Raw genomic sequence first — 27,795 nt, forward strand, 5'->3', positions numbered from 1 at the left:
TTAAACAGTTGGACATTCCAGACGCCAAATCTTATCTCACATCAGGTACTGTGCAGAGCTGTTTCTCTGTGGTGCTGTTACCTGTAATCTGTACTTTGCTGCTTCAGATAAAAGCAGCAGAATGATCTCTGTATGTGTTGAATGTAAATAATATGCCGTTACTCTTTGTGTAAAAGGATTTTAGGATAGAATTTACGACCGTTAAAAATATTCGCCAGGAAGCATTTGGCCATACTTCGAAGCAGCCAGATGGACCTTTGGCGGCGTGACGGAGAGGATGCCGAACAGTCCCAGTACAGTGCGGGAAGCATTGCGCAAGTGGATCTGAGACTCCAGAGCCTCCCTTCGCTTGCTGAAGCGAGCAGATCTCAGACGGATAAGTAAGTACTACACACATGCTGGACTCGGCGTCTTTTGGGAAGGGTTAATCTTCAGGAGGCGTGTTGGGAGACTTGTTTGCCATTCTGCAGTAAAATCAGTTTGTTTTACTTATAGTAACACTGTTTTATTTAATATGCTATATTTTTGAAGCAGCGTGCATTACCTGCATTACCAAGTATAGCACTAGCAGAGAAAATGGTTCAAAACTAATCCACTAAAAAGTCTTTCAGAGCGGAATACACAGCATCGAGATCAAATATCAAAATGCGCTTATTTAACAGCTCATGTCTAATTAAGTTCACGGTTTAAACGTCGGCGGCCGCTTTGCAAAAAGCAGCCGTCTGGTAATGATTAGAAACTTGCCCTGCCGACAAGGTGTAGGTGACACCTCTCTGTTAATTCGGCTTTAATTAAAACGTGTAAACCCACAGTGGTTTTAGACAAGCGCTTTTTTCTTTTGATTAATACTGTGCTGTATTTAGCGGGTTGTATGCATATAAGAGATGGCTTAAGTTAAACAAACAAAACAAAAAAAAAGATACGGTTTCCCTTTGTGAATACTGCCAGATCATCCAGAGGGACTACGTGTTTTAGTTTAGTTTTCTTGTACTGCTAGCGGGGCTGTGGTGAAGGGTTTATGTAAATGTGAAATTTTAATTATATCATTCCTGGGAGGATGGTCCAGCCCCCTGCCTCTCAGCTGAGACCCAATAAAAATGGACTGAGGCTGGCACCTGGCTATATACACAGGAAGAAGCCCAAAACTCTAATCAGAAATCTCGTATAAAAATCCCAGGTCAGATCTAAATCAGAAAGGCAGCTTTGGCACAATGACTTCCAGTAAAATTGAACTCCCTGGGGAAGTCAAGACAGACCCGGCAGCTCTCATGGCATCGCTCCACCTCATGCCTTCGCCAGTGGCCAACTTGGAGATCAAGTATACAAAGGTTAGTCGGTGTACTCCAACTTACTTTCAGTTCTGCCTCTCAACATTTTCTTGTGTTGTATTTATTACTTTTTACTACTTTTATTGGAGTTGTGTGTGTAGTGCCACAATGCGTGCTCGATAAGGCAAAAGTGTTTGCTGATCCCAGAAAACACAGAGGCTTAAGAGTATGAACTGTCAAGCTGTTTACCAACTTGCATTGAGATTTCCTGACGCTCTATCTATCTATCTATCTATCTATCTATCTATCTATCTATCTATCTATCTATCTATCTATCTATCTATCTATCTAACTGAAAGAAAGTAGAGAAAACCCCAGATTTGAGTGCTAGATTACTTAGACACCCTAAACTGACCTGATATGTCTGCGTGCGCGCGTAAATGTGACCTAAGGTGGACTGGCTCAATGGTTTGTGTGCTGGAATAAGCTGTGTCCGCCCCTTGCTGTGTAATCAGTTTAAGTGGGGTATTAAAAAGGATGGATGTTTGAATGGATGTATGGATAGCTGTTTTTCGGGCACACTGTTAAACTTGTATAGTAAACGTACGAACCATGTTGATTTATTTATTATTAAAGGTTTAAATGTACAATGTACAAAGTCAACATCTTAATGTATCATAAATTAAATTCAAAATTAAAAAAAAGCAATGATATGAAAGACGCCTTATATGCATATTTTGTAGACTCCTGCATCTTATGAAACAGTTTAACTGAAGGCAAATTTCAGAAATATGGGAAGAAATAAGGGATGACTAAAGTCATTTACAAGGTGACAAATTTTCATTTTTCTAATTGCGAATTTTGTTTTTAGACAGATAGAACTGAAGAGCACTATATGATAGATACCTACAAGGTTGCTTTTATCTGGTATGGCAAATGGGTGAGTGGCTGAAAAAAGATGCATGCTTCAAAGAATGCATCAGACTTAACTCATCTAAGTCCTTATTGCTATTGTATACTATAATTAGTATACTTCTTAATTTCAAACACGACCATTATTGAAACCTTTTTTGCATTAGCCGTTACACAGTTAGGCTTTACTTCACTAGGAAGCAGAAATCACAACCACTTATAATTGGAACAGAAAGGCGATCGAGCCTACTTGCTGACCACTGAAGTGTCTACAGAATGTTTTATAGTGTAGATATTTCCCGATATCAAGTCTGTCGTTACCTTTTTTAATTTCTGCGATATGCAATAAACGTGACTTTCTGGATGATGATCTTCTTAATAACTCCGAGCGTGTTCATTCCATTCACTTTGGACTGCTATACTGTTGTGTATAGTAACATAAACTCTCAATATTAATAAAATGAGGCCACAGATGGGCTTTTCGCGACAAGGGAGTATTTACTGCAGAGGCCTCTGGTCTCTTTAAATGCTAGTCATAAAGTCAACAGACGTAGTTTTAGATGCAGGTGGATTTCTGAATAATGAATGTAATAAATGAAACGATCAGAAATGGGCAGCAGATGAAAGACGAGATTGAGCTGCTAGTCAGCCAGCTTTGTGAACATCATCATACAGTACAAAGATATATTTTCATAGTTATTTCATACTTAAATGTCCATACTTATTTTTTTTTCACAGTTCTTGCGTAATCGATCGATTCGAGATCTATATACAATTAGCACTCTGACCTAACTGATTCATTCACTAATATTGTGCATAGTCTCAGTTTAGATTTAGGAATCAAGCTGGACGCGTGATAATAATAGCCCTGTAAACCGATAATAAACGCCAAGTTCATACACATATACAACGTGTAGCCTGTATTATATACCTGAATTCGGAGGTACTGTAGTTCTGCTGAAAATAAGGTAAGTGGTATGTTTTATCAGAATCATGCACACCGCTTCTCTTCCTCATAGCTGAACAAATTAGTGTGTCCAATCAACGTAAGCAGCACATGTTTGGAATTTGGAAAGTCACTGAAAAGAACAAACACGAATAAGTGCGAGTACAGTGAAATTCTTACTTACATGTCTGTCTCTTATGCGACTGTTCTTCCAGTTCTCCTTCAGTGACATCTTTCAAAACGCCTTGATTTTAGCATTCATTATATGTACTGTAAGTGTTAAAATATACAGCATTGACGTTTTCTAGAAAACTAAGACTTGTTTCAGGAATAAAACCTTGCATATACAGTCTATTTAATTAAATAGCATTTTGACTACAGATTTCTGTCACCTGTAAGCAAATCACGGTTAAATATGCTGTTTTTTAAATCAGGTTTGGGTTAGTTGATAAAGTTTAATTGTGTACAGTAACGTGGAAAGGAAGTAATATGAATTATTTAATAATTCCGTAAACCACTACCTTCATGAAAGCTATCACAAAAGGAGTTTCTTTGGACCTCTTATTTATTTTATTTTTTTTTTGCAATTTCTGCCTAAAACAGCCGCTCAGAGACTGAGGACCTTCCTGTTATAAGGCACAACTGGTCGTTTAACCTGCTTCTTATCTAGTAAATTGACATTTCAATATTGGTAATGAACATCTGCAAGGTCCAAGGTGTTAGATAGTATTACCTCATCACTGATTCCACATGTCATACTCTCAAGTTTTTAGGTGGGTTTCCTCCCAGGTCTTCAACTTCTTCTAAAAGTTATGACATGTCCTAGTGAAACCGATGAATGTGTTTTGTATGGGTGTGTGTGTATTTGTGTGAGTGCTGTCTGCTGAACTTGGGATGGCCACTTCCATTGGTCAATGCCACTCTAAATTGAAAAATGACAATTGGAGTGATGCAATAAATTATACAATACAAATGGGACAGATGGATTGCAGCATCACTAATAAACAGAGGTAGGCCCTCAATAGAAGAAAGTGGGTTTAGAAAATATAAATATCTACACTAACACTAACATGCTGCCAAGGTTGCACATAAGCAAACCTTTTTAGCTGTCCATTTTTGTATATTATTACTGAATTCAGTATCTGTATCATTGCAGATTGGTAATTTAAGGTTTATGTATGCTTAAGCAAATTGTATGCAACTATTACAAAAGATCTATCTATCTATCTATCTATCTATCTATCTATCTATCTATCTATCTATCTATCTAAACTATTACAAAATATCTATCTATCTATCTAAACTATTACAAAAGATCTATCTATCTACCTATTTTAGCACAATATTCCAGTAGTTAACTACTCTAAAGTAAGCCTTTTTATCAGGTCATTTGCAGCAATGAAAAGCCAACTAAAAGGTAAATTTAAATGAAGATGGCCTGATTGTCTTCTTTTTCCTCAGAATTGAACACATCTAGGTCAAGTAACATGTGTTCTTTACCTTTTATACAACCCTACTTTGACCCACCCTACAGCAATCTGAAAGTTTGGCTATTCATATTAGCACATTGACAATGCAAGCTTATTCTGAGAAAATTAGGGAGTTAGCCATGTCTGGCACTTTCGTAAAGTAAATTGTCAAATCACACATTAAACATGAAAACCTCTCTTTAGATTAGCTGGCACATTTTGGCAATAACTAGTGCATTTTCTTTCAGATACAGCAAGCACAAACTTAAAGTTTTGTCCTTCCTCACCTAGTCTTTGCAATTAGAATTGCTTTGTAGACTCTTCCTTCAGCTGTTTTTTTTTAATGCTCTTCAGGGAAAATGAATGAAGTGAACCTTGTATAACAACATTAAGCCTCTGTGGGTGTTTGTGAGAATGGCGGGTTGGTGTTAATCCACTTTCCAGAGGAAGAAAGCAAGCAGGGCTGGGGTAAATGACTCTTTCCCAGTGCATCTTTAGAGTTGCTTAGAGAAGACACTTGATTTGTTGACTGGCTGTGTTTTGTGTAATCAATACACTGGTTACAATGCCCCACTACAGTGAAAGGCGTTTACACAGTCTGGATGAAGATTTTTTCAGATTAACGTTTAGCTGCTGGTTCCAACCGTTTAGTCATTAAGTGTCAATGAGTTCAGCACCTTGACTATAAATCCTGTCTTATACCCAGCAGGCGATCTGCAGGCTTCCCCCACATACTATTAGCATTACATGGCCTCCGACTGAGCCTAGAGGATACACACAGGGAGAAACAAAGACACGTATTCAATTTGAATGCATTAGCGGCTGTTTAGATGGCATTTGATTTACGCCCTCCAGGTCCAGGTTTGTACCTTATGTGTGGCACAAGGAACTCTGTGGGATGAATTCCGTCTGCCTGCAGAGACCATTCAAAGCCTTATTCATCACTCCTGTCTTCCCACCAGTGCTACCAAGGTGAACTTATGTGTTATTAATTTTCTGCTGCATGGCAAGGTATCACAAACCCTCCTTTGCCCTACATGCAATGCAAGCAACTAAAATCAATGCAAAATCTTCATGCTGCTGTGGCAATTTTGTGCTCCTATTTTCTTTTATAAAGTGTTAAGTGAAAGTACTTGAACTGCAAAAAGATTGACTAACTGGTCGATTATTCTGGTTGTAACTTTTTAGGTAGGTCTAAAATCATGGAATAGCAGTAGTGTAAAAGATTATGTAAATTGTGGTTGAGATGTTTCCTCCTCGTGGTAAAGAACAGTATTCAACAGCAAATCTTTGATACTTAACAATTTATTGGAAATCACATCATGATTTTTAATTTCATGTAAATTAAAATAAAACAAATATTCTTACTTAACATTCTTAAACCAATTTAATCCATTTCAAGATTGTGAGGGAGCTGGACAACATCAAGCACAAGGCAGGCTCCAGTCAGTCGACTACAGGAGCCACTCATACAAACATAACAAATTATGGCCATTCAACCTAATGTACCAAAACCCACCCAGACATGGCAAGAGTGTTTAGACTCCACATAGCCAGAGACTGAAATTATGCTAGCAGTTTCATACTACAAAGTACAATACTATGCCAAGAACAGTGATCCAAGAAAAGAAATCACTAAATTTAGAAATTACTAGATATTTTAGATTCTCTGCTCTTCACTTCAACTGAGGTGACCCTCAATGCCTGCTGGCTTCTCGAAGTTAATTTCAAAGTGAACATGATTTATTTCATCTTCTTCGGAATTCAGATGCACTTTTCTGTTTATGGTAACTGACTTTAATATTTGGCTTGCACAACCTAAAATAAAGAAGTGTCTGGTTGGGCGTGAACATGTGAAGTGCCTCTCTATGCTCTCGTTTGTTCAGTGTGTCCTCGCACTGGATTATCACAATGGATCGCATTGCACACTTTTACTCTGCTAAATTAGGTATGCCTGCAGCATTTTATTCGAATAATCATTCTGAGAAAAAACAAAAAACATAAATCAACAATCTGTTGACTATCTATAGACACATGCGCACTATAGGTGAATGCTACAAAAATAAAGGAGCCAGAGTGGTTCTTCAGACTGATGCCATAGGTGAACCAGTTTTGATTCCCAAAAGGCTTATCCAAATGAAGGTAACAGAAAGAACTTTATTTATTTAGATCCGTAACAGGTTCCATAAAGTAAAAAACATGAATAGATGGTAACAGAGTTGTGAAATTCAAATGGGTTGTGCTTTAAAATGGACTCTTGCTGTATATGTACAGTAACTAATTTGTTAAGTATTAGGAAGTTTTTCAAAGCAAAGAACCCATCCGAAAATAAAATGGTGCTCTGTCAAGCAATAAGACCCATAAAGAAACCATAAAGTGCCATTAAAGAACCAGTATTTTTAAGAGTGTGTACAACAAATATATCCATCCATCCATTATCCAACCTGCTATATCCTAACTACAGGGTCACAGTGGTCTGCTGGAGCCAATCCCAGCCAACACAGGGCGCAAGGCAGGATACAAACCCTGGGCAGGGCACCAGCCCAGCGCAGACAGATGTATTCATATACAAAATATATGAAGTTTTGGCCCGTTTTTCACATACAGCATTTGTCTCTGCTTGTCTGTTTTAAAGGCTTCTCATGAAAATGCATGCAGCCTCACTCAGTTATTCGGATAAAGTAGGTGGTGCGCACACTTTATTTCAATTTTCAGTTTTTACCCGAAGTTTTGTCCTTACTACTCCATGACATACTCATAACAACACATACAAAGACACATGTTGCCACTTTTATGCTTTTTTAGTGTTTTCGTATACTCTTGTATTTTCATGGTCTAGGCTCAGAAGCCTGCACCTACTCAGTCACATGTGTATTTAATACATGCGTTCACACACCCTGCACACATGACCATTCGCATTTTCAAGCATACCTGCATACTTCACAAGTGCACTAATACTCTTCACTCCTTTACACCCTGCAGATAAGTAAACTCACCTATGGCATTAAAAACATACATTCTGTAATCACAACCATGTACACTCTCAAAAATAAGTTTGCCTAAGTGGTTATTCTGAGCCATGCCATAGGGGAACTGTCTTTGGTTCCCAAAAGAACCATCCATAAAAAGGGTCCAGAAAGAACTTTTATCTATTTATAGCTGTCATAAATAACCACGAAGAGATGATAACAGATTTGTGAAATACCAGTGGGTTCCTGACTCTTGCTGCTTAGGTTTTCTTGATCTGCTGGTATCCTGCTAGGCAGCCTACTCTACATTAAAGATTTATATTTTGTCCATACTGTATATTAGAAACCTTTTCAAAGTCCAAAGAACCAATTTAATATGCAAAGAAATCTTCACAGAATTAAATATTTTTGTCAAGCAATGGTTTTTTAAGGAGCCACACAACACAGTAAAGTTCCAAATTGGTTTTAAGAGCATGCACTCAAATGCCTTCACTGCAAGCACCTACGTGCACCTATTGTTCCACAACATTGTCAGAATAAAATGAAGTTGCCTGATTTTATTATGTGGCAAGGCCTCCAATTAGTTTTGTAGTATTTTGTGCTAAACATTTTTGCAGACATGCAGGGACGTACTGTGAAAACACACTGGCATTCACTTCCTCCTACACATCTATTTGCAGCTTTACACAAACACACAATTGTGCTGCTATGCTGGTGAAACTCCTACCTTATTTATCACTAGGACTTCTCAACTCACCCACAAAAATCTCAGCAGATTAGAGTCAGCAATAAGACACACATCTCTACAGTGAATTAAGTTTAAAAATTAAAAAAAAAAAAAGATTGCATAAAACTGTTAGAGGCTTAGTCCTGCCTGGTGCCCAGCATAGCAGTGGCAGGCCCTGGATGTTTACGTATTACTTAGTAGACAGACTGCACTTTGCCATATTGGATATGTTTTATATGACATATTGTTCTCTTCTTTTGTAAGAAATATTTTTGCAAAAGTTTCTCAAACCTCAAAACCTTACAACCCCCAACTTGGTTGTACTACGTGCTCAGCAGCTGCTTGCTGGAATTACTTTGCATGCGCTGGAGTCACTAACTTGGTTGTAGATGATTTGTTTCCACTGATCTTTAAAGAAATTCAATGATTGAAAGCATTTTTCAGAAGCTTATTAGTGGCCACTTGGGTCTAATATCCAGTCACAACCCCATTGTGGGTCAGTATGTCTCTGCTATTTGTCAGTGACCTGAAAGTTCTGGAGTTCCTCACTTCAAAACTAAGTCTTGCTGTGAGATAAGATCAAACGTGCCAAGGTAGGGATACTCCAAGTGATTTATCATGCCAGGGAGAGTGGTCAGCTCAAAAAAATGGTTCTCGGCGCTAATGAAGCTGACATTCCCTCAATTTCCCATGTTTGATCATGTGCTTCCTTCTGGGACTGAATAAGAAAGTCACCAGAGCACCAGAGATCAGTAGGCAGTTGACGTACAGAGGACGATTTATGATGAACTCATAAAGAGTAATATTTCAAAAAGTTTTTTTTTTTGTTTTTGTTTAAGTAATCTGGTAGGAGGCTTCAAGTGATGAGTCAGGAATGTGCTGAACTGGCCAAGCAAGTCACGTGGGAACGCAATGTTAGCATTACTGAAAGCTGTCTGTGTCTTAACAAATCACTTTGCTCTCAGCCATTTATCACTTGCAACCAGTTGATGCCACAGTTCCATTTGTACACAGCCCTGCGTTAAGATACTAAAATCCTTAATTTAGAAAAACATCCTTTAACAATGGAACTTTACTTAGAAGATGCTGCTTTAATGTGAAAAATGAGAGCTATTTATGGTTTACAGCAATCCAGGTCGGCCCGTCATTTGGTTGATGTGCTTATGTGTTTATTTTATAATATCTGTTAGCACATGCATTGCAGCCAACACACTGCACCAAGTTATATAATTAACTTTTTTCTTTTATAGATCCTCTCTGAGGTAGATTCAAGAGGATAACCAAAACTCTATCAATTATCTATTACACAGTCTCAAACTCCGTGTAACCTTTTCTACATCAAGGTGCATTTCCGTGATATGTAGTCCATCATTAAGTAGCTCTTTGAACAGTTAGGCCATCAGCCAGGCCATGCCCTCCACTCAGATTGGCACTTTTACATAATTAACATGTGAATCTCAAGAGAGTAGCACAAATATGAAGTTTAATAAGGGGCAAATCTACACCAATTAAATCTGGGGGCTTCTCCTCTTGTCATTTTTGTAGTTTTGATTAACAGTGGTTTACTAGTCTATTCCTTAAAGTCACATTATGGCAAAATCAAGCACAAAACAGTTTGTTTATTTTGTTTACAAACAGATTAAAAGAGCACCAACAGAACTGGACACACATTTGATATTTTATACCATACTGCTTAGGCTCCAACACAGTATAGCAGCCAAAGGCAGACACCAAGCAATTTAATATGTGCATCTCTCAATGTTTTACACTGCAGTAAGATGATAATAAGACAGATTATTACTTTTATCTCTTTACAGTACTGTGTACACATGGGCACCTGTGCAGAAGCCACAGTAAATCCATCTCATTATATATAATTTATATTTTTCTTACAATGGTGATATTTGCAAACTTGGCATATCATTGACTATATTGCAATATTGCATTCAAACTTAATATTTAGGATCGACTCATACCAATAAAATCATCAAATATAAAACAAAACATAACTGTTAATTGGCATGTTTTTTAATGATTCAAAATATATTTCAAACAAGGCAGTATGACCCATTTGTGGCTAAAGAGCTGAACTATAAACCACACAGTTGTCTGTTCCATCATCACGTAAGCCCCCCACCCCACCCCAGTGTTCACCTTGTAGAATTACGGAGAGACCAGTGCTGTACATGCACTGCACAGTGTAGAATAGAAAAGCACTGTAAAAAAAGAGAATCTGGTAAATCCAGTTGAGAAACAGCTTTGTTTTAGGCACTTAGAATTTGTGAGTTGCTTTATTTGAAGTGTCATAGCATGGCATTTGTTATAGAAGGGCATTGTAAGAAATCTGAAGACTGGACGTTTGATTCTTATAACTGACCTAATGCCTGACCTTAAATGAATGAATCCATTGAGCTGCCATTGCTCTACCTTTTGTAATACAAAAAACTGTGCTGCACCAGTATGAGGGGACAAAAGGCCATGTAGCATCTACAGTATGTCTGCATATAATATCACCTATTGCATTCATATAGTTGATTTTATGCACATTCTGTTAGTGTCTGTGTATATGCATTGCTATTTTCAAATGTATTAACTATATTGCTTGATTTGTGCATAAAGTATATCACTTTACTTATTTATTTTTCTGGTACACAGAGTAAAAGAAAATGAACCATGTGAAAAGTAATCATTTACCTAATAGGTTAATACATTTGTTTATTAATTCACATTTTGTACAGAAATATAATGCAACACGTGGGCCCTGTATTTGTTACACAAAGAATGAAACTGAACAGTAAAGTAGTTTAACTGTAAAACAAATTTATTTAAATAAGTAATTAAGTATCAAACACCTATTATATAAGCATTTATGGGTTACAATTGCATAAATGATCCAGTATTAACTTTTAAAATGACCTTATATGTTGTCTTAATATAATAATAATAATATGATTATGATAATGATGACACAAGAGATACACCACTAGTGATCATTCTGCTCATTGTCATCCTATATACAATACACAAAAGCCTACAGACATTACATTATATACAAGTACACATATATAAAACAACAGAAAGCATCCATTTTAAGTGCATGTGACAGAGTGAGGAAATTCTTTAACACAAGCATCATCCTCTAAAACAACCACCCATAAACCACAATGTTAAAATCACCTGCCTAATATTGTGTAGATTAAACCCCCCATACCCCCTTGTGCCACCAAAACAGCTGTGACCTGCAGAGGCATGAACTCCACAAGACCACTAAAGCTGCCCCATGCTATCTGGCAGCAGATCCTTTGTGTCCTATAAGGTGAGAGGTAGGACCTCCATAGATCAGACTTGTATTTCCAGCACTTCCTTCAGATGCTCTATTGGATTGAGATTATAGGGAATTTGGAGGCCAAGTAAACACTTTGAACACTTATCATGTTCCTCAAAGTATAGCAGAGCAATTTTTAAAGTGTGGCAGGGTACATTCTCCTGCTGAAATAGGCCACTTCCTACAGGGAATACCATTACCATATAGGGGTGTGTGTGGTCTGAAACAATCTTTAGGTAGGTGGTACTTGTCAAAGTAACACCCACATGAATACCATGACTGTTTCTAGCAGAACATTGTCCAGAGCATCACACTGTGTCCACCATCTTCCCATAGTGCAATATCTTACCATCTCTTCCTCAAGTAAACAATGCACACCCACCTTGCCATCCACATGATCTGAAAAAAAACATGATTCATCAGATCAGGCCACCTTCTTCCATTGCTTCATGGTCCAGTACTGATGTTCACATGCCCACTGTTGGCACTTTCAGCAGTAGACAGGGGTCAGCATTGGCACTCTAATGGGTCTGATGGCCTACGCAGAACCATACAGAGCAAGCTGTGATGCATTGTTTGTTCTGACACCTTTCTCTCATGACCAGCATGAAGTTTTTCAGCATTCTGTGCTATACAAGCTCTTCTGTGGGATCAGACCAGAAGGGCTAGCCTTTGCTCCACATGTGCATCACTGAGTCTTGGGCACCCATGACTATGTCACTGGTTCATCAGTTGTCTTTCCTTGGATCACATTTGGAAAGGCACTAACCACTGCATACTGGGAACATCCCGCAAGACCTGCTGTTTTGGAGATGCTCTGACCCAGTCACCAAGCCATTACAATTTGGCCTTTGTCAAGGTTGCTCAGATTTTTACATACGCCCATTTTTCCTGCATCCAACATATCACCTTCAAGAACTGACAGTTCACTTGCTGCTTAATATATCTCAGTCCTAGATAGGTGGCATTGTGACAAGATAATCAATGTTATTCTTGTTACCTGTCAGTGGTTTTATTGTTGTGGCTGACTGGTGTGTACATGTATGCACACCACATAGAACTGCCCTATGTCTTGACCTAGGCCCAGTATAGACAGTACCAATGGGCCTATCAAAGAAAATACACTGAATAATAATAATAATAATAATACATTCACTGCGATGGGCTGGCGCCCTGCCTTGCGCCCTATGTTGGCTGGGATTGGCTCCAGCAGACCCCCGTGACCCTGTAGTTAGGACATAGCGGGTTGGATAATGGATGGATGGGAATAATACATTCATCCATGCATTTTAACTCACCACTTTAATTCATTTCAAATATACAGAAGTCAGCATGTATTTTTTTGAAAATGAATAAATATATGACCCTGGCCTGGGACAAACGGGTCCAAAAAATTACATAAAATCTATTAATTTTTTTCACATACTGTGTATACCCTCCTGGTAGTCTCATACTGGGCTAATTTTGAATTTTTAGTCTAACAAGCAAACCTATGGAGTGAGAGTAGACACCAGACTATTGGGAGTACTGGGAAAAAAATTAATGCAAGCACAGGAAGAATGTGAAAACCCCTCACAGACAGAAAGTAGACCACTGGAGATGTGGAGCAACAACTCTCTCTGCTGTACTACAATACCCTCTTATGGTATAAAATATTCATTCACTCTTTTTTACAAACCCACTTATTTCAATACATTGTTTCGGGGGCTTATATTAAACAATAAAGTGACATATACTGAGAATAGTATACATTAAACATATAAAATAATATGTGCTCATAAAATTCAGTACAATTCACCTGAAATTATCAAGACTTCCTTTGGTATTATCTATTTAAAGACCTCTGGCTTACAAACCAAGCTAAGCTGCTTAATTGCTTACACATCCCAACACAATATGTGCCTAACAATGCAGCTGATAATAAAAGGTGTTATAAATGAATGTGCTAGCTTGATTTTAAGTACATTTGTCGTCACTTTGTTAATGGTATTAATATCATCTTAAATATGCAACCCATACATTCTTCCTAAAAGCACACACAGTGTATATGAGCTCTTTCTCTAGGACACCTTTGAACTTTTACACTGTAGGTATCATCATATATTAAAGACAGCAGGACTACATTGGCCCTAGTGTGTGCTTGGTGTGTGGGTGTGTTTGTGTGTGTCCTGTGGTGGGTTGGCACCCTGCCCAGGATTGGTTCCTGCCTTGTGCCCTGTGTTGGCTGGGATTGGCTCCAGCAGACCCCCGTGACCCTGTATTCGGATTCAGCGGGTTAGAAAATGGATGGATGAAGGATGGTGCAGTGAGACACCTACTCTGTTTGATTCCTTGATCATCCACAGCATGTAATGGGATTGGGGTGTTTTTCTTGTGTCCATGTAGGTACCTTAGCTCTCTTGTCATAAAACCGATTGGTGCTGTGTGACTAAGTGTAGCTGTAGCTGTGTCCGTGCCCTGTGATAGACTGGTATACAGTTTAAGGCCAATTTGTGCCTTGTGCCCAGAATAGAAATGACAGGTTCTGAATGTTTACATATTAAAAAACATCACTAACAATGTTAGGCATATTCATTATTTTGATTTTACAAAATTACAAGTTCATTGGTTTTATATATGATGGATACCATATACAGTATGCCTTTTAGTCTTCTGCTGACTGGGACAGCGATGCACATTTTAATACCTGTTTTGGAGGAGACCACTTCCCATCTTGTGTAAAATGATCTTTGACTTTAATTTCACCTTACTGGTCATCCAGGCAGGTAGAGCCCATTCCAATTGTATTTACTATGCCAGAGTTTACACCATCACTTCAACTAGAAGAGAATTTGATGGCTGAGGAAAATTAGTGAGGCTTGTGCTAAAGAAAAATGAGTTTTGTTGTAGCCCAGGCACAGGGCACTATTCATTGTTAATCTTTTCATTTTCTTATTTTTGCAACTTTGGTGCGATATACTCTAGTTCAATAACCTTCCTATGGGCCAAACTGATGCTTAAACTAAACTGGTATATTCTATCATCAACAATTATATGTGCAGCATTCTGGGGGTGGTGCTAAAAATGAAAGGCACTATATTATATAAAAGGCCAATTGAGATAAAGAACCGACCCAACTGTTCAAATTTAATGACATATCAAATATATTTATAAAATCAATCAAGTATCTGTATTAGGTTCATTGCAAATTAGAAAGGTCAAATGGTCCATCTGAACACCATCTACTGTCTCTGAGTGTAGTTAATGACATTTATCAACATGCTTTAAGAGATGAAAGTAAATAAGACCCTTTTACAACCTGGTTGTAACTTTCCTGAGATTCTTTTTAATGGCCTCATGGAACCTTGACCCCTGTGTAAAAGAATGTTTGCTTCCATAGATCACTGCTTATTCAAAATTATTTTATGTTTATTTGTTATCAAGACTGCAGATGTAAATAGCCCCCATCTCCCAAAACTCCAATGGGGCCGTTAACCTCAAATGTCTGGACTTCAGGCAGGTCTTATTTATGTTCATTACAGATTAAGATATTTGATAAAGTAAAACTTGTCAGTCCACTAACCTTCAGTTGATTGGCAATGCTTTATAACAATGGAATCACAACTTTATAAAGCACTATTATTACTGGGCACAATCATCAGGCAGCAATCTGGTAGCAATCTTCTACTTCACTGATCCATAGTCCTGGGTGTGATTCCTGGCTTGGGCACTTTCTGTGTGTAGTTTGCCAATTCTGCGCCTGTCTGTAGGGGTATCCGCCAATACTGCATGTACATATTCATTTAACTGCTGCTAATTCTAAATTCATTCTAAATGAGTGAGTGTGGTTGTATGCATAAGAGCTCTCTGTGTTGCACCCCATCCAGGGCTGGTTTCTGACTCACACCCAGTGCACCAAGACACCTAAACTGAAAATGAATGAACTAACATAACAAGGAGCTTCTCAAAGAAATTCATCTCTGTTTAATATAGAACACACTCAAGAGAGTTATTAATGTAAGCAAGACAGGGACCAACAATAGATATTGTGCCAGTCAATCAATGGGCACCATCATACAAATAACTACTTGCACACTGGGACATTTTAATATGCCCAGTCATTCATATCTGTACCTCCATGGAATGTGGAAGAGAACTGGTATATCTGTACAAAGATATGGATACAGAATTGGAGGGGGTATGCAAACTGCACAGTAACAGTACATGGACCAGTTTTGAACCATGGTCTACTGCATGCATACAACTTAAATGACTTAACTAAAACTAAACAGAATCAAGAAAGTTCAAAATTGTCTTTGTTTTTTTGTGTGTGTATGTTTGTATATATTAATAGTGTTAATGTTAAGCTACAAAGAGTAAGTATTAATAAAGAAAATGCAAATATTTTGAGCATCCTGCCCTACACTGTTGGAAATATAATTTGAATATGCATTTGGGCAACTTCACAAGCCCCACCTCCTCAAGTCCAAATCTTATTATTAAATGTAGAATTTGAATTTTTCTATGTAATCTATGAACTTAGTAATGCACCTTCTGGAAGTGCTTCAGGTTCAAGTTGCTATCTTATATATAAACGTCTACACGTGGAAGTGTGTGTGTGTCTGTCTGTCCGGCCCGGAAGTGAGAGGTGGAGTCGGAGTAAGGGCTCCACCTCCGAGGATATGCAAGCAAGGCCAGCATGTTGGCAAAACGAAACCTCCGAAGAAAGAGTCACTCACTTAGCCGCTAATACATAAGTGAGACGAGCACATTGGCAAAATGAATCCTCCGAGGAGAGAGATACCCATTGTAGTTCCTTTCATTACCTGATATCTCTACATTTCAATTTTTTTTCTGATGATTTCAATAGTTTCTAGGACCCTGGGCTTTTTACAGTACGCACTTACACAGCTAGTACTGTATATAATAAAAGTGATCAATGATGCCCATTGGAAAGCAACAATTTTTTTGAAATCAAAAATTGAGTTAAATTTCTAGGCACAGTCACAATCGTTGCTGCCAAGCTGATATGTAACTTTAAACAGGTCTGATATTACTGAGAGTGTGTTGTCCTTGTTAATGTGTCCAGTATAGTTTGGTGCCTCATCCAAGGATGGTTCCAGCTTTTCACTCAGCGCTATCAAGAAAAGATATTGATCCCCTTCACCCTAGATCAGATAATCAGTTTTGAAAATGGATTGGTTAATTTTACTACAAGTTCATTTCATTTGTATATATTTAGTTTTATAGAGCACTAGTAAACATTTACCTTAATAAAGCACAATATTAACATACCATATAGCCTATGTTTTGGCATAAGTGGCCATGTTCAGAAAATATTGGATTGATTGCTTGATTCCATACACTACTATACTAGCAGCATTAATGTTATGGACGTTGCATTGGAACCCAGTTCCACCCTCAACTGGAAAATTCCCTTGTGCGGTGTTCCTCTAGCTACTCCGATATCCTCACAGTCCAAAGACACACAGTTAGTTGGATGAATTCTGACCGGGTCTTCTTTGAGTGTGCCTCGGGAAAGACTAAAGTGTCCAATACAAGTTAGTTCTCCTTGACTCTGGTCTGAAGTGAAGGGATTCATAATAGATAGAATCAATGGATTGACGGACAGACAGCTGGACAGATAGATGGATAAGTGAAACGTTGCCCTAGTTAGCTTCATGTATTCCTGAATCAAAGGCTAGTGATCTGCTCAGAACCTCATTTGGAACCTAAAAGTCTCTGTATATGTAAAATTGATGGAGAGCTGTTAATGAAATTTAGCAAACGTCTTAAGGTGCGTGCGTTTTCTGAACAAGTTTATTAGCAATCACGCTCAGAATAATTAGAGATCACTAAAGAGATGGTTAGAGCTGGAAAAGAAAGGAAGCGTCATAACCAGACTCCAGCAGAGGTGTTCACTTAAGTCTCAGGAATCTTCACCTCTGATTTTTCTGTACTCTGAAATGAATTATAAGGGTATCATTACAAATTCTATAAGCTCGTCGTCCAGCAGACAACCTCCCCCGCTCCCCCAGCTCCAGTGCCTTGTAGTCCTGAGAAGAGACGAGGGTAGGACGGCTTGAAGGGGGGAGGTAGGGGGAACAGATGTGCTCCGCTGTAATAAATACTTTGGCATCCTGTGCCCTCAGCTTCACAATCCTGAGAGTCTCAAAGGAAGATGAAGCATATGAAAAACGGATCAGCTTTGCAGAACGCCACTAAATCAGCGACTCACTTCAATTCAGTGTCGTTTTTCAATTCGTCCGAAAACATCTCTCCTTTGGGGGTGGTATTGTTTTTCCAATTTAGAAAATGCGCATTTTTGAGAAGATATCAAAATAGAAAAGCGAATCTTCATAAATAGCAGCACTTCGCGTAGCTGTGCAAGCGCATCTTCAGAAATAAACCCGGCGCTAGGCGAGCGCCGACAAGTGGGAGAAGCAACAATTAGCAAACCCCAGCCGCGAAAGTGAGGAAAGCATAGCACATCTGCAGCTGTGCGCGGAGTGGAAGTGCTGCAGACACTTTACCGAGCTGAAAAATAACCAACTCAACCAATCCCCCCTGTGTTTAATTATTAAATTCCAGGAACGGTCCGAAATGTAAGGTTTAGGGAATTGTCACATCGCAATAGACATCTGCATCCCGGCAAAGGGGCTCTGCTTGAACAGTCCATGGGAGGTGATGCAGCTGCAATCAATTAAAAACAAAAGTGAGATTTACTAGCAAGATGTGCATGTATCTTGACATACAAATATGACGTTCACCCCAGACAGGTCTCCTCCGGATTGATCCTCCATCCCTCAGCACCTGTACAATTAGTCTGTTTTATTAACACTCTTAAAGTGGAAATACTTAAATTTAAATGGTTAGTTATCTATATTTTCTATTCAAGATCGTAAAATCGATCAGGTGTACTTACACAACTGCACTGGTGTCATTCACAGAATAACAATAGGACCGTCAGTTCAACTTAGGGGCCGCTCCTCCGAGGAAATCTTCACAAGACAAAAACTGAACAAACATCACCGCTAAAAGTAATCTCAACACAAAGGGCTTAGCATCCATCCAGGGCAATTTTGATGGGACGCTAAAACCAATTGACCCATTTTTATGTCGATACTGCTTTTCACGGTGTCAAAAAGCACCTTTATTAAATCATATACGAATCCTTATATTGCACGTTTATACTCGGTCCATTATTTTATCATACATAGCAAAGTATAACGTCATTTCTTAGCTTTATGTTCAAAAGCGTCTTTACACCTCCATCCGTTGATTCAATAAACTGCCTACCAAAGAAATTAATCAAACCTCGAGTCCCAGACTTTATACTACTGGGAGCCTGCGGGATATCCGAGCGCAATATGGCGGTGATGCGTCACAGTGCCACCTGCAAAGCCGCCCTGTCTAATAGCGCCAACATCACTACTTAACATCTGTTTAGGGCAAGATTCGCATTAAGTTGTCACAAAAAAAGTTTGGACACACACCAGCCGTCATTTATAATGGAGAAGTTTGGAAGCATTGAGATGGGGGAGGAAAACCGGGGTATCACGCAAACACGGGCAGAAAGCGCAAACGTCACCACCCAGTGCCGCCCTGTGCAGAGGTAATTCTCCTGAATGATGGTCATCATCAGTCAGTCCGTTAACTATGTTTTATGGGACCAATGCATTATTATTAATTTATTACTTGGCTGACGTCTTTATTCAAGGCGACTGACAGCATTTGAGATACAATTGTTTGTTTGTTTTTAGTTGGATCGCAAGCAGGTGAAATTGAAGATCAAACGATGTCAGTAGCGACATTTTAACCCACAATCTCAGGATATGAAGTTCAAAGCCTTTACTTCACACTGCTTGCCATGCCTTTCCAACGTTTGCACTGGTATTTGTTAGAGTATCTTTGCAATTCATTGCATCATGTTTAAAGTATAAAATGTCTATCGACGCGTACAGTCAATCTTTACAAGTGTTTATGTCCTTCCATTACCCGATGTCAAACAAAACACTGTGGAAAGTAGACATTAATGTTTATTCATACAGCGTCCCCATCTAGTTGACTTAATTATAAAATAATATCTGCAAGTAAATCCGTTAATGTCCATTTGCAATAAAGTCCTTTTCAGATAGTGTGCACAACGTCAGTTCCCATACAAAATAATACCTAACTGACATCTTCTTTCATCGAGCGCTGTCTCCTGAAGCTGGAAACGACTCGATGAATTCGGTCACCAGTCCAAGCTAATTTGTCACTTGGTATCAATCAAAACAACTTTTGCTTCATGCAGCTGTTGCCACTTTTCGCTTTTCATCTGTCTTTGGAAATGCCCATCTCTCCTATTTTCTAGCCTGATCTTGCACTTTAGGGTTATGGAGAGCAAGGCAATCCTTAAAGGATTGGGGGCAATAGACGATACAACAGTTCATCTAGGGGCACATTTTTAAATTGAATTACATGAAATATAGTTAGAACTGCTAGGCAACGGAAGGGATCCGAAAAATTCAGTATGCTAGGATTTAGGAACATTCGTGGCTTGAAAAGCATGGTTTCCGAGCGCACTGCGAGTTTCGTTTGTTTAGTCAATGTAGCCTGTTATGAATGGAACAAAGGTCTTGTTTGCTGTTCTTGTAAGGTAGCTGGCTGCTTTTAAAATGCTCTGTTGATGGATGCATGCATAATGACGAAACTTTAAAAGCATAAACCACCGGTCGAGCCCGATTTAGTCTAACTTCCAAAGCCGAGATGTTCGCTGTTACAGCATGGCTGGGTGGTACGGCGATCTACACCTTCTGTCTGACCTCCGAATGTGGCTCACATCAAAGGGGCTTCACGGCAGTTCTCTTCTTTACTGCGTGTGGGGCTTCCGACTTAAGTTGCCACACAGAAAGACTGATTAATTCTTTTATTACGGATATAAACTTTATCCACTCTTTAACAACACGATAAAATTAATTGTGTTGGTAAGATTTTAAGGTCTCAGCAAAGGCTACGAATTTTCGCGCTGACTATGCGGTGTGCTGCAAAGCGTTCGGATGACAGAACATTCTGTGCTGAAGCGGCTTTCGTGCTCCAGAGCTGAATATGTCATGACTGGAAACAGGACAGTCAGCTTAAATTCCCATTCATCCCGTGTACGACTATCCGTTAGAAACTGTCTTGCTAAAATGCAAACATCAACATTGTTTCCACCTTACTATTTTTTTTAAAGACTATGCGCTCTGTCTGCGAAGTTGGCACCTCAAGTGTTACTGACATTTGCTGGTATCAATTTCAGAAACCTGTCAGTAACTGAAAGACGTCTATAACTTAATCTCAAACAGGCTCAATTCAATCTGGGTTGCAGGAAGACTAAGCATATCCAGGCAGCACTGGCTGCAAAGCAGGAGACATCCCTGGATGCACATAGACTCAGTCTGGAGTAGCAAGTTATGCTGACCAGCAGGTCTCTGGGGATGTGGTAGGAAAGCCAGAGCTCAGAAAGAAAACCAGTGTAGACGGTGGAAGAATGTGCAAAGTCCACACAGACAAGGGCCAGGCACAAGAGGTGGACCCAAGACACTGCATCTATGAAGTGCCATGCCTCCCAGGTTCAATAAGTATAAATCAATGATTATAAAGTGTGTTCTTGTTGACATGAAGATCCTATACATCTATTAAATTTTGTAATAGGGCTATGAAGTGGACTATTTAGAGACAACTGGGTGGAATCAGACTTCACTCCCTTCCTAGTTCATGGTTAGCTGCTTACCCAGAAGATCACACAGATCCAGAGATCCTTGGTTATGATAGTAAATCACTACTAGCTCCAGAAAAGGGACCCCATGTTGATTTATACCTTTAATCATAGTGAAACAGAAAAGAGGCTCACTGAGTTTCTGACATCAGGAGACAAATACCTAAAACTATGAGCCATAGATTTCTGCAGAGTGACATAGCAGTTATTCACTATTCATTGTTATAGATTCCCTGTAACTACATTGTTAGAGTGCCCTGACAGATACTTTAGACGAGCACCCATGGCCACTACTTCAGACTGTTTATATAAGCCATTATGAAAGAGCATCTCTCCTGATTGTATCGCTGAATGGTAAGCACTAGATGTCTAGTTGTAATTCTGGAATCTCCCTCCCGACTATCACTCTATACTGTGTGTGGACTCTACACAGGTGTTATGCACTGGTACTCTAGACCACTGACTGCCAGTCTGATACTGTAGACATTCACAGCAAAATGTCACTCCAGATTATTATTTCAGACTATTAATTTTCATCAGTACATCAGATACTTTTTTTCACTGTTACTTTAAGTTTTCCACTTATTGACTCATGGTTAAACCGATATGATGGATCAGATTATGACCAGAGATCTTCACTATAAATGGATACTCTAGGCAGTCACCTTAGACTTTAACTCCAAACTGTTACTTTAGACTTTTAATTTATTCCAGCATTGCTGCATAGTACACACTAATTCTACAGACTGTTCTTAAAGGTTACTACAAACAATGAAGCTAATGCCTGAATGTTACTTTGGATTCTTACCATAGTTGGTTAATGCTGATTTCTACAACAAACTGATACTCCAGACAATAGTCCTATATTCTGACTCCAGCTGATTCAGCTCACATCTTCTCCCAACTGTTACCATTACTTTGGATTAATCTACACAGTGCTACTTTGAATTACTATCTCTTGTCACTGTGGGTTGATTTTCTCAACTGTCATCTTAGACTGTTACCTCAGAGTATTATTTCAAGCAAATATGATCTTTCATTACCCCCGTCTGTCACTAAAAATGGAAAACGATCTGTCAATTAAAAACAATCTATCAATCAATCTTTTACTCAATATAACATAGCACATCATCACAAATTGCTTAACAAAGTAAACTGTATTATAATATCAAACAGACAACTTACCTGTTCATTCATTTTGCAGCCCACTTACTCATTAATAGGGTCGGAGAGCGGGTGCCTATTCCAGAAGATTTAGGTGAAGGACAGGAAACAATCCTGAATTGTGTGCCAGTACACCACAGGCCTCATTCATGCACTCACTCATGGTCATTGACGCTAGAACAGTTTTAAGTTGACTGATAATTCATGTGTAGGAAAAAATGAACCCCATAGCCAATGTATAGGCACGTACATGTGTAATAAGAGGGCAGCATTGGTACACATTAAGAGGAACATAGATGGCATCAATAAAGAAGAACAACAGACTTCTAAAACAGAGGAGCTGTTAAGAGACGTATGGGCAGAGGGCAGCAGTGTCTATTTATAAGAGTTAATGCAGAAAGCAAGAGAAAAGATGGAAGATTCTGGATGGCCAGTCTAGGCCATTTTCCAGCTTGTGCTTGACCACCTTTACAAGTCATCACCCTAGAACACTGTCATAGACAGACACTCTGGACTGACACCCTGCATCATTTCCATCCAGACTGTGACTCTGAATTGTTTCCACGGATTATCACACACTTTATACCCCAGTACTCTTTATCATTCCCTTAGCATGGATGGTCATTAAAGATGACTATTCCATGACTGTGCTTTATACACTGTTAACTCCAGATTACTACACTACACTGTTCCTCAGTAGCTCTTCATTTTGCAGGTGAGGCTATAATATTATGATTTACCTAAAAATCTATATATTGTGCCCCGGCACACACAGAGTAATATAGTTTACGCAGTTAAGTGCCAAGAGGATTGCTGTGAATCATACACAGAAGAGCTACCTCCTCAGGCCAGGACTCCGCAGTCTATTGTCCTCTATAAGACAGTGGTCACTCTTTCAGTGATGAAGATGTGCACATCCTGGACAGAGAGGAGCACTGGTTTGAGCGAGGCCATTTAGGTGAAAAAGGAACGACCATCTCTGAACTGAGGAGGGGGCTTAAGGGTACATCTTTCACCATCTTACAATGCGGTGATTGCAGCCATTCCTCAACTGTCTGTGAATGGTACTCATGGCCATTGATCAATGGACAATTTGCATATCATTGATCACATGGCCCATTGTTAGTCAATGGTGCTAGTTCGGTCACTAGAGCAAAGGTACCGTTTATAAGGTTGGAGAAACCTGCAGTCAGCTGAGACTGAGGAAGTCACTTGGATGAGTGATGAAACATATCAGAAAAAAAACTATGTCCAGATGAACAGAATCAACTTCCTAGAATTTCCTTAACTGGATTATTGAGCATGCATGGAGATTATGATTTACCATTAATTATATTGAATAGTTTGAACAGCAGTAAAGATTTTTGTCTTTTTTACAAATAAAAGAGATAGCACCATTAATGGAGATATTAATGGCACCCTCTAGCTGGCAGGATCCTTTCCTTGATAGACATTTCTGCGACATCAGCATCTTTTGCAAGTAAGGAGGACAGACTGGAAAGTTTCTCCTCGGCAGCAAGGTTATGCACTTGCAAATGATTAAACAGACCGAAACGGGGTCCCCATTTAAATTCCGCATGTAAGCATTTTTACATTTTCATTTTGTGTAGAAGAGCACAGTTTAATTTTGAGGCCCTGATTTATTGTAGAGTCTTTGAGCTTTAATCAAATTTCTCTCTGGGAAGAGCAAAGGTAAGACATTGAGAGCAGCACAGGAACAATGAGCCCTCCAAGCGATGTCTGTTTTTGGGCATGATTTAGGTAGACACTCAGTCCTCTGACTTTTTTCCCCCTCTAGCAGTGTGAGAGGGGTTACGTATGGCATAAAGCTACCCAGGGATTACATTCTTACTCCGCCGCTCTGGCTGTCAGAGGGCTCCTCTGATTTAAAGTGCTCCACGACAGTGGCCTCTATAAATTAAAATCTAATTTAGTGCCCTGCGGGGTTTTCTGTTTTTGCAGTGTGTCATCAGTTGTCTTGGCCTTGGCATTTTTATGAAGTGCCCTTAATGAGAGTCAGATTAAATGGACTAAATGTATATATTTAGCGAGCAGGTGATAGCCAGTTAAAGTGCTAAATGGGCTATGTATGCGTGTCAGTTGGAAGTGGCCTGCCTAACTGCAATTAATTGGAATGGAATCTGAGTCCCGGCAGTAGAAATGCCTCTCCGAGTGGTACTAGCTGATACAAAACACCTCCGACTTTCAAGAGTGAGTTATTTGAGAGTATGGGCTTTCTTGTAAACTGGCCAGATGAGGGATTTACTCTTGAACCGTTTCCAGGAGTGCTGGCATTTTATCCCTTGGATAAAGTAAATAGTCTGCATTTTACTACCAATTAAAATGTGCTTAAAACTTGAAGTTTATATAAAAATGAAGAGGCTTTGGTAACACTTGGAAAGGTGCACACCTCCAGGGCTTCAGCTGGAGCCACTCAGAGCCCAGTTGCCGACAAAGGATTTAGTAGCCGGAGAAGTCCCCTCAGACTCCTAGATTCTCGTGTGTTTACATTATACTCATGAAGTAATGCCATGGTACATGCCATGTGCATTTTGTGAAACTATTAGGATTGTAACAGCTGGACCTTGGTGTGAGGCAAACATAAGCAAACAGTGATGTTAATGGCGCCCTCTGGCTTTCACACCAGAACTACATAAACAAATAGTAGGAACAACTCACTGAAAAACCTTGACTAGCTTTACCCGAAAGCTATAATTTCTGTAGCAGTTTTCTACATCTGTTGCTTGTTAGTTTGAATGTAAACAATAAACAAGATCACTGTATAAAACATCTCATAATTATTATATGATTAAATAATGAAAACTGTGCACAATCACATAAAGCACAACTGAATGTTGTGTAACAACCGAAATATGTGCATACATGTGTCAGTGTCATTTTATCATTTTACACATTTAAGAGGCATGGGAGGAAATTACAGTCACTATTTCACCAACTACTGGGTAGTACTTGAACATCTGCAAGAATCCTAAATAAAGAAATTTTATAGAGAATCACATTCTGGTGTCCCCTTGTTCCCTTGACTTTGCATATTCGAAGATCTTGATTACATATGGCTATTGGTATACCTCCAGACAGAAATGAAGGCAAAAAACATTTTCAAGTAGCGTTTTAAAATGAATATATATATATACGCTGATCCGGTATCGGTAACTCTATGATTTTGGTGTTATGGTGGTTTGTTACTTTGCACTTTTTGTAGAGTTTTCACATTCCTCATCTGTCTATATTGAGTGCTATGTACTCCATTTTTTGTTTCATATCCTTTGTAGTTAGGGTTAATTAGCAAGGCTGACCTGGCGCAGTCAGGGTGTGTATCAATATGCTGTGCGATGGATTGGTGGTCTGTCTAGGATTGTTTTGGCCTTGCATCCAGTGCTATTAGGATAGGAAACAGCTCCCTGCGGCACTAAACTGGACAAGCACATTCAAAAGTTGTGGAATGTAACAGCAAATATGATCACATCATGGAGCATTTCTAACTGTTGTGTAATTACATATTAATGACTTGGTTATAACCTTTATTACAACAGCAATTATGTGCTCTGTTAAAAGTGTAGAACAGATAGTCACAAAGAATTAAACTGGGTATAAAGGAGTTAGAACAACAGCGATATGTGAATATGTGCAGTATGTATGTCAGTTTTATTTTACTGGACCTACATACCTTCAGATCGCCACCAACTACTGAACCTCTGCTATGTTAGAGCATGACAACGAAGGAAATGAAATAGTGAATCACAGTCAGACGTTCACAGTGTCCTCTGGTAGTAAGTAATCAAAGGTCTTCATTTCAACAAGCTACTTGTTTACAGTATATACAGTAGTTAAATGAACTTAAAGGATCTGTCTCAATTAGAGACGTTTTCATGTAACATTTCACTGTTAAAGTGGTTCATAAACTGATTTTTAATGTTATGTCTTTAATGAGTTCAATCCTTATCTTTCATTAGGTGCAAAGAAAGAAATAAATGGGTTCACTTTACAGAACACCTTAAGACTATGAAATAGGTAGCTATTAATGATTTGGTTTTAACCTGCAAAACTAAAACAAGACCCAGCAGTATAAAAGTACACAATGAACAAGTACAACAATTCAAAGTCAGTAAAGATACTGTAGAACACCATTGCCCTAGTATGTATAATACATATGTAGTTCAACATTGTTGCTCATTTTACTGTTGAAGAAGACTCTTTAAAGGAGGCCATGACAAGACAGAGTTGTAACTCATGATGACATCCTTTTTGTTTATGGTTTACTGTCAACTTAAAACTGTTTACAAGACCACTTTACAAGGTGTCTCTAATGGCCATATGATCATTTACTGGACCACATTTCAGAGTGTCTCTAATGACCATGTAATTACATAGCAATGAAATGAAAGATCTAAAGTGAAAAACACAATCTAAAAAGAGGTAAGCATTCGAAAACTAAAGGGTGTCCTATTAGAAGAATATGTCTGTTAAAAAAGGAGCAGTTTTGAAATTTTCAGGTTACATTCTGATGCTGGGGAACAGCAGGTTCTGGTGTATCTCAACATCGTGTCTCACTTGCTGTATATCACTAAGACATACCGCAAATAAGGAAACAAATTTAGGTTTATAGAATCAGTCTCCTGGCTAAATATTACTAAATGTCTTCATGTCATTTGAAAAATAATCAGCGATAACAAGACAAATGGAAGGCATATTTGTCAGTTTGTAAAAGGTTTTCGTACCCTGGTTTTCTTTCCACTTCAGAAAAGACATGCTGGTTAAGTTCAGTTGATTTCCAATTTGTCCTGTGTGAATGTGAGCATGTGCCTGAACTGATTCTCTCTCTCTAATTCTGCTTTTCCTGCCTTGTGCCTGCCTGTGCTGCCAGGAAAAGTTCTGACTCTTCGTAATCCTGATTTGCATTTTTGCAGGTTTCAGAATATTACTTTATATCATTAATAAAAGGATTGCTGTAAAGTTCTGCTCTGATGTCCATGGGTGTCATCCTGGTGCTGTTTAGAGTGCATTCTCGCTATGTCCATATGGATTATCTTTGGATGTTCCGATTTCCTTACACATCCCACCCATGTGCATATCACCTTAATTAATGACTCCAAATTGTATAATTGAGTGTGAGGGTGAAAGAGAACATGTCTGGTGATAGAATAGCGAAACATCTCGTGTTGGCTCCAGATTTTTTTGTCTATGCTGGAAGGAACGTCTCTTTTTCCCATGGCTTTTTTTATGACACACAGGCTTTGGAAAGCAAATAGATTAATGTTGGAGCTAACTTAATT

The 27,795-nt window shown here is 38.8% G+C and overlaps 1 protein-coding gene across 2 annotated transcripts in view; it reads left to right on the forward strand.

Moving 5' to 3' along the window:
* Nucleotides 1–274: 274 nt before the first annotated feature.
* aldh1a2 (aldehyde dehydrogenase 1 family, member A2) overlaps nt 275–27,795 on the forward strand; it is a 68,847-nt gene continuing 41,326 nt past the window's right edge. The window contains exon 1 of one of the 2 annotated variants that reach the window (XM_039770230.1): nt 275–380. Coding sequence is in view for 1 of the 2 variants with exons in the window: in XM_039770229.1 (XP_039626163.1) it covers nt 1,212–1,328 (117 nt within the window). In the remaining variant the exon portion in view is untranslated. Of the gene's footprint in view, nt 381–881; nt 1,329–27,795 lie in introns of those variants that run through there. The other variant, XM_039770229.1, reaches the window with a different exon arrangement.

This window comes from Polypterus senegalus, chromosome 12, assembly GCF_016835505.1.
Source record: "Polypterus senegalus isolate Bchr_013 chromosome 12, ASM1683550v1, whole genome shotgun sequence".
Classification (NCBI taxonomy): Eukaryota; Metazoa; Chordata; class Cladistia; order Polypteriformes; family Polypteridae; genus Polypterus; species Polypterus senegalus.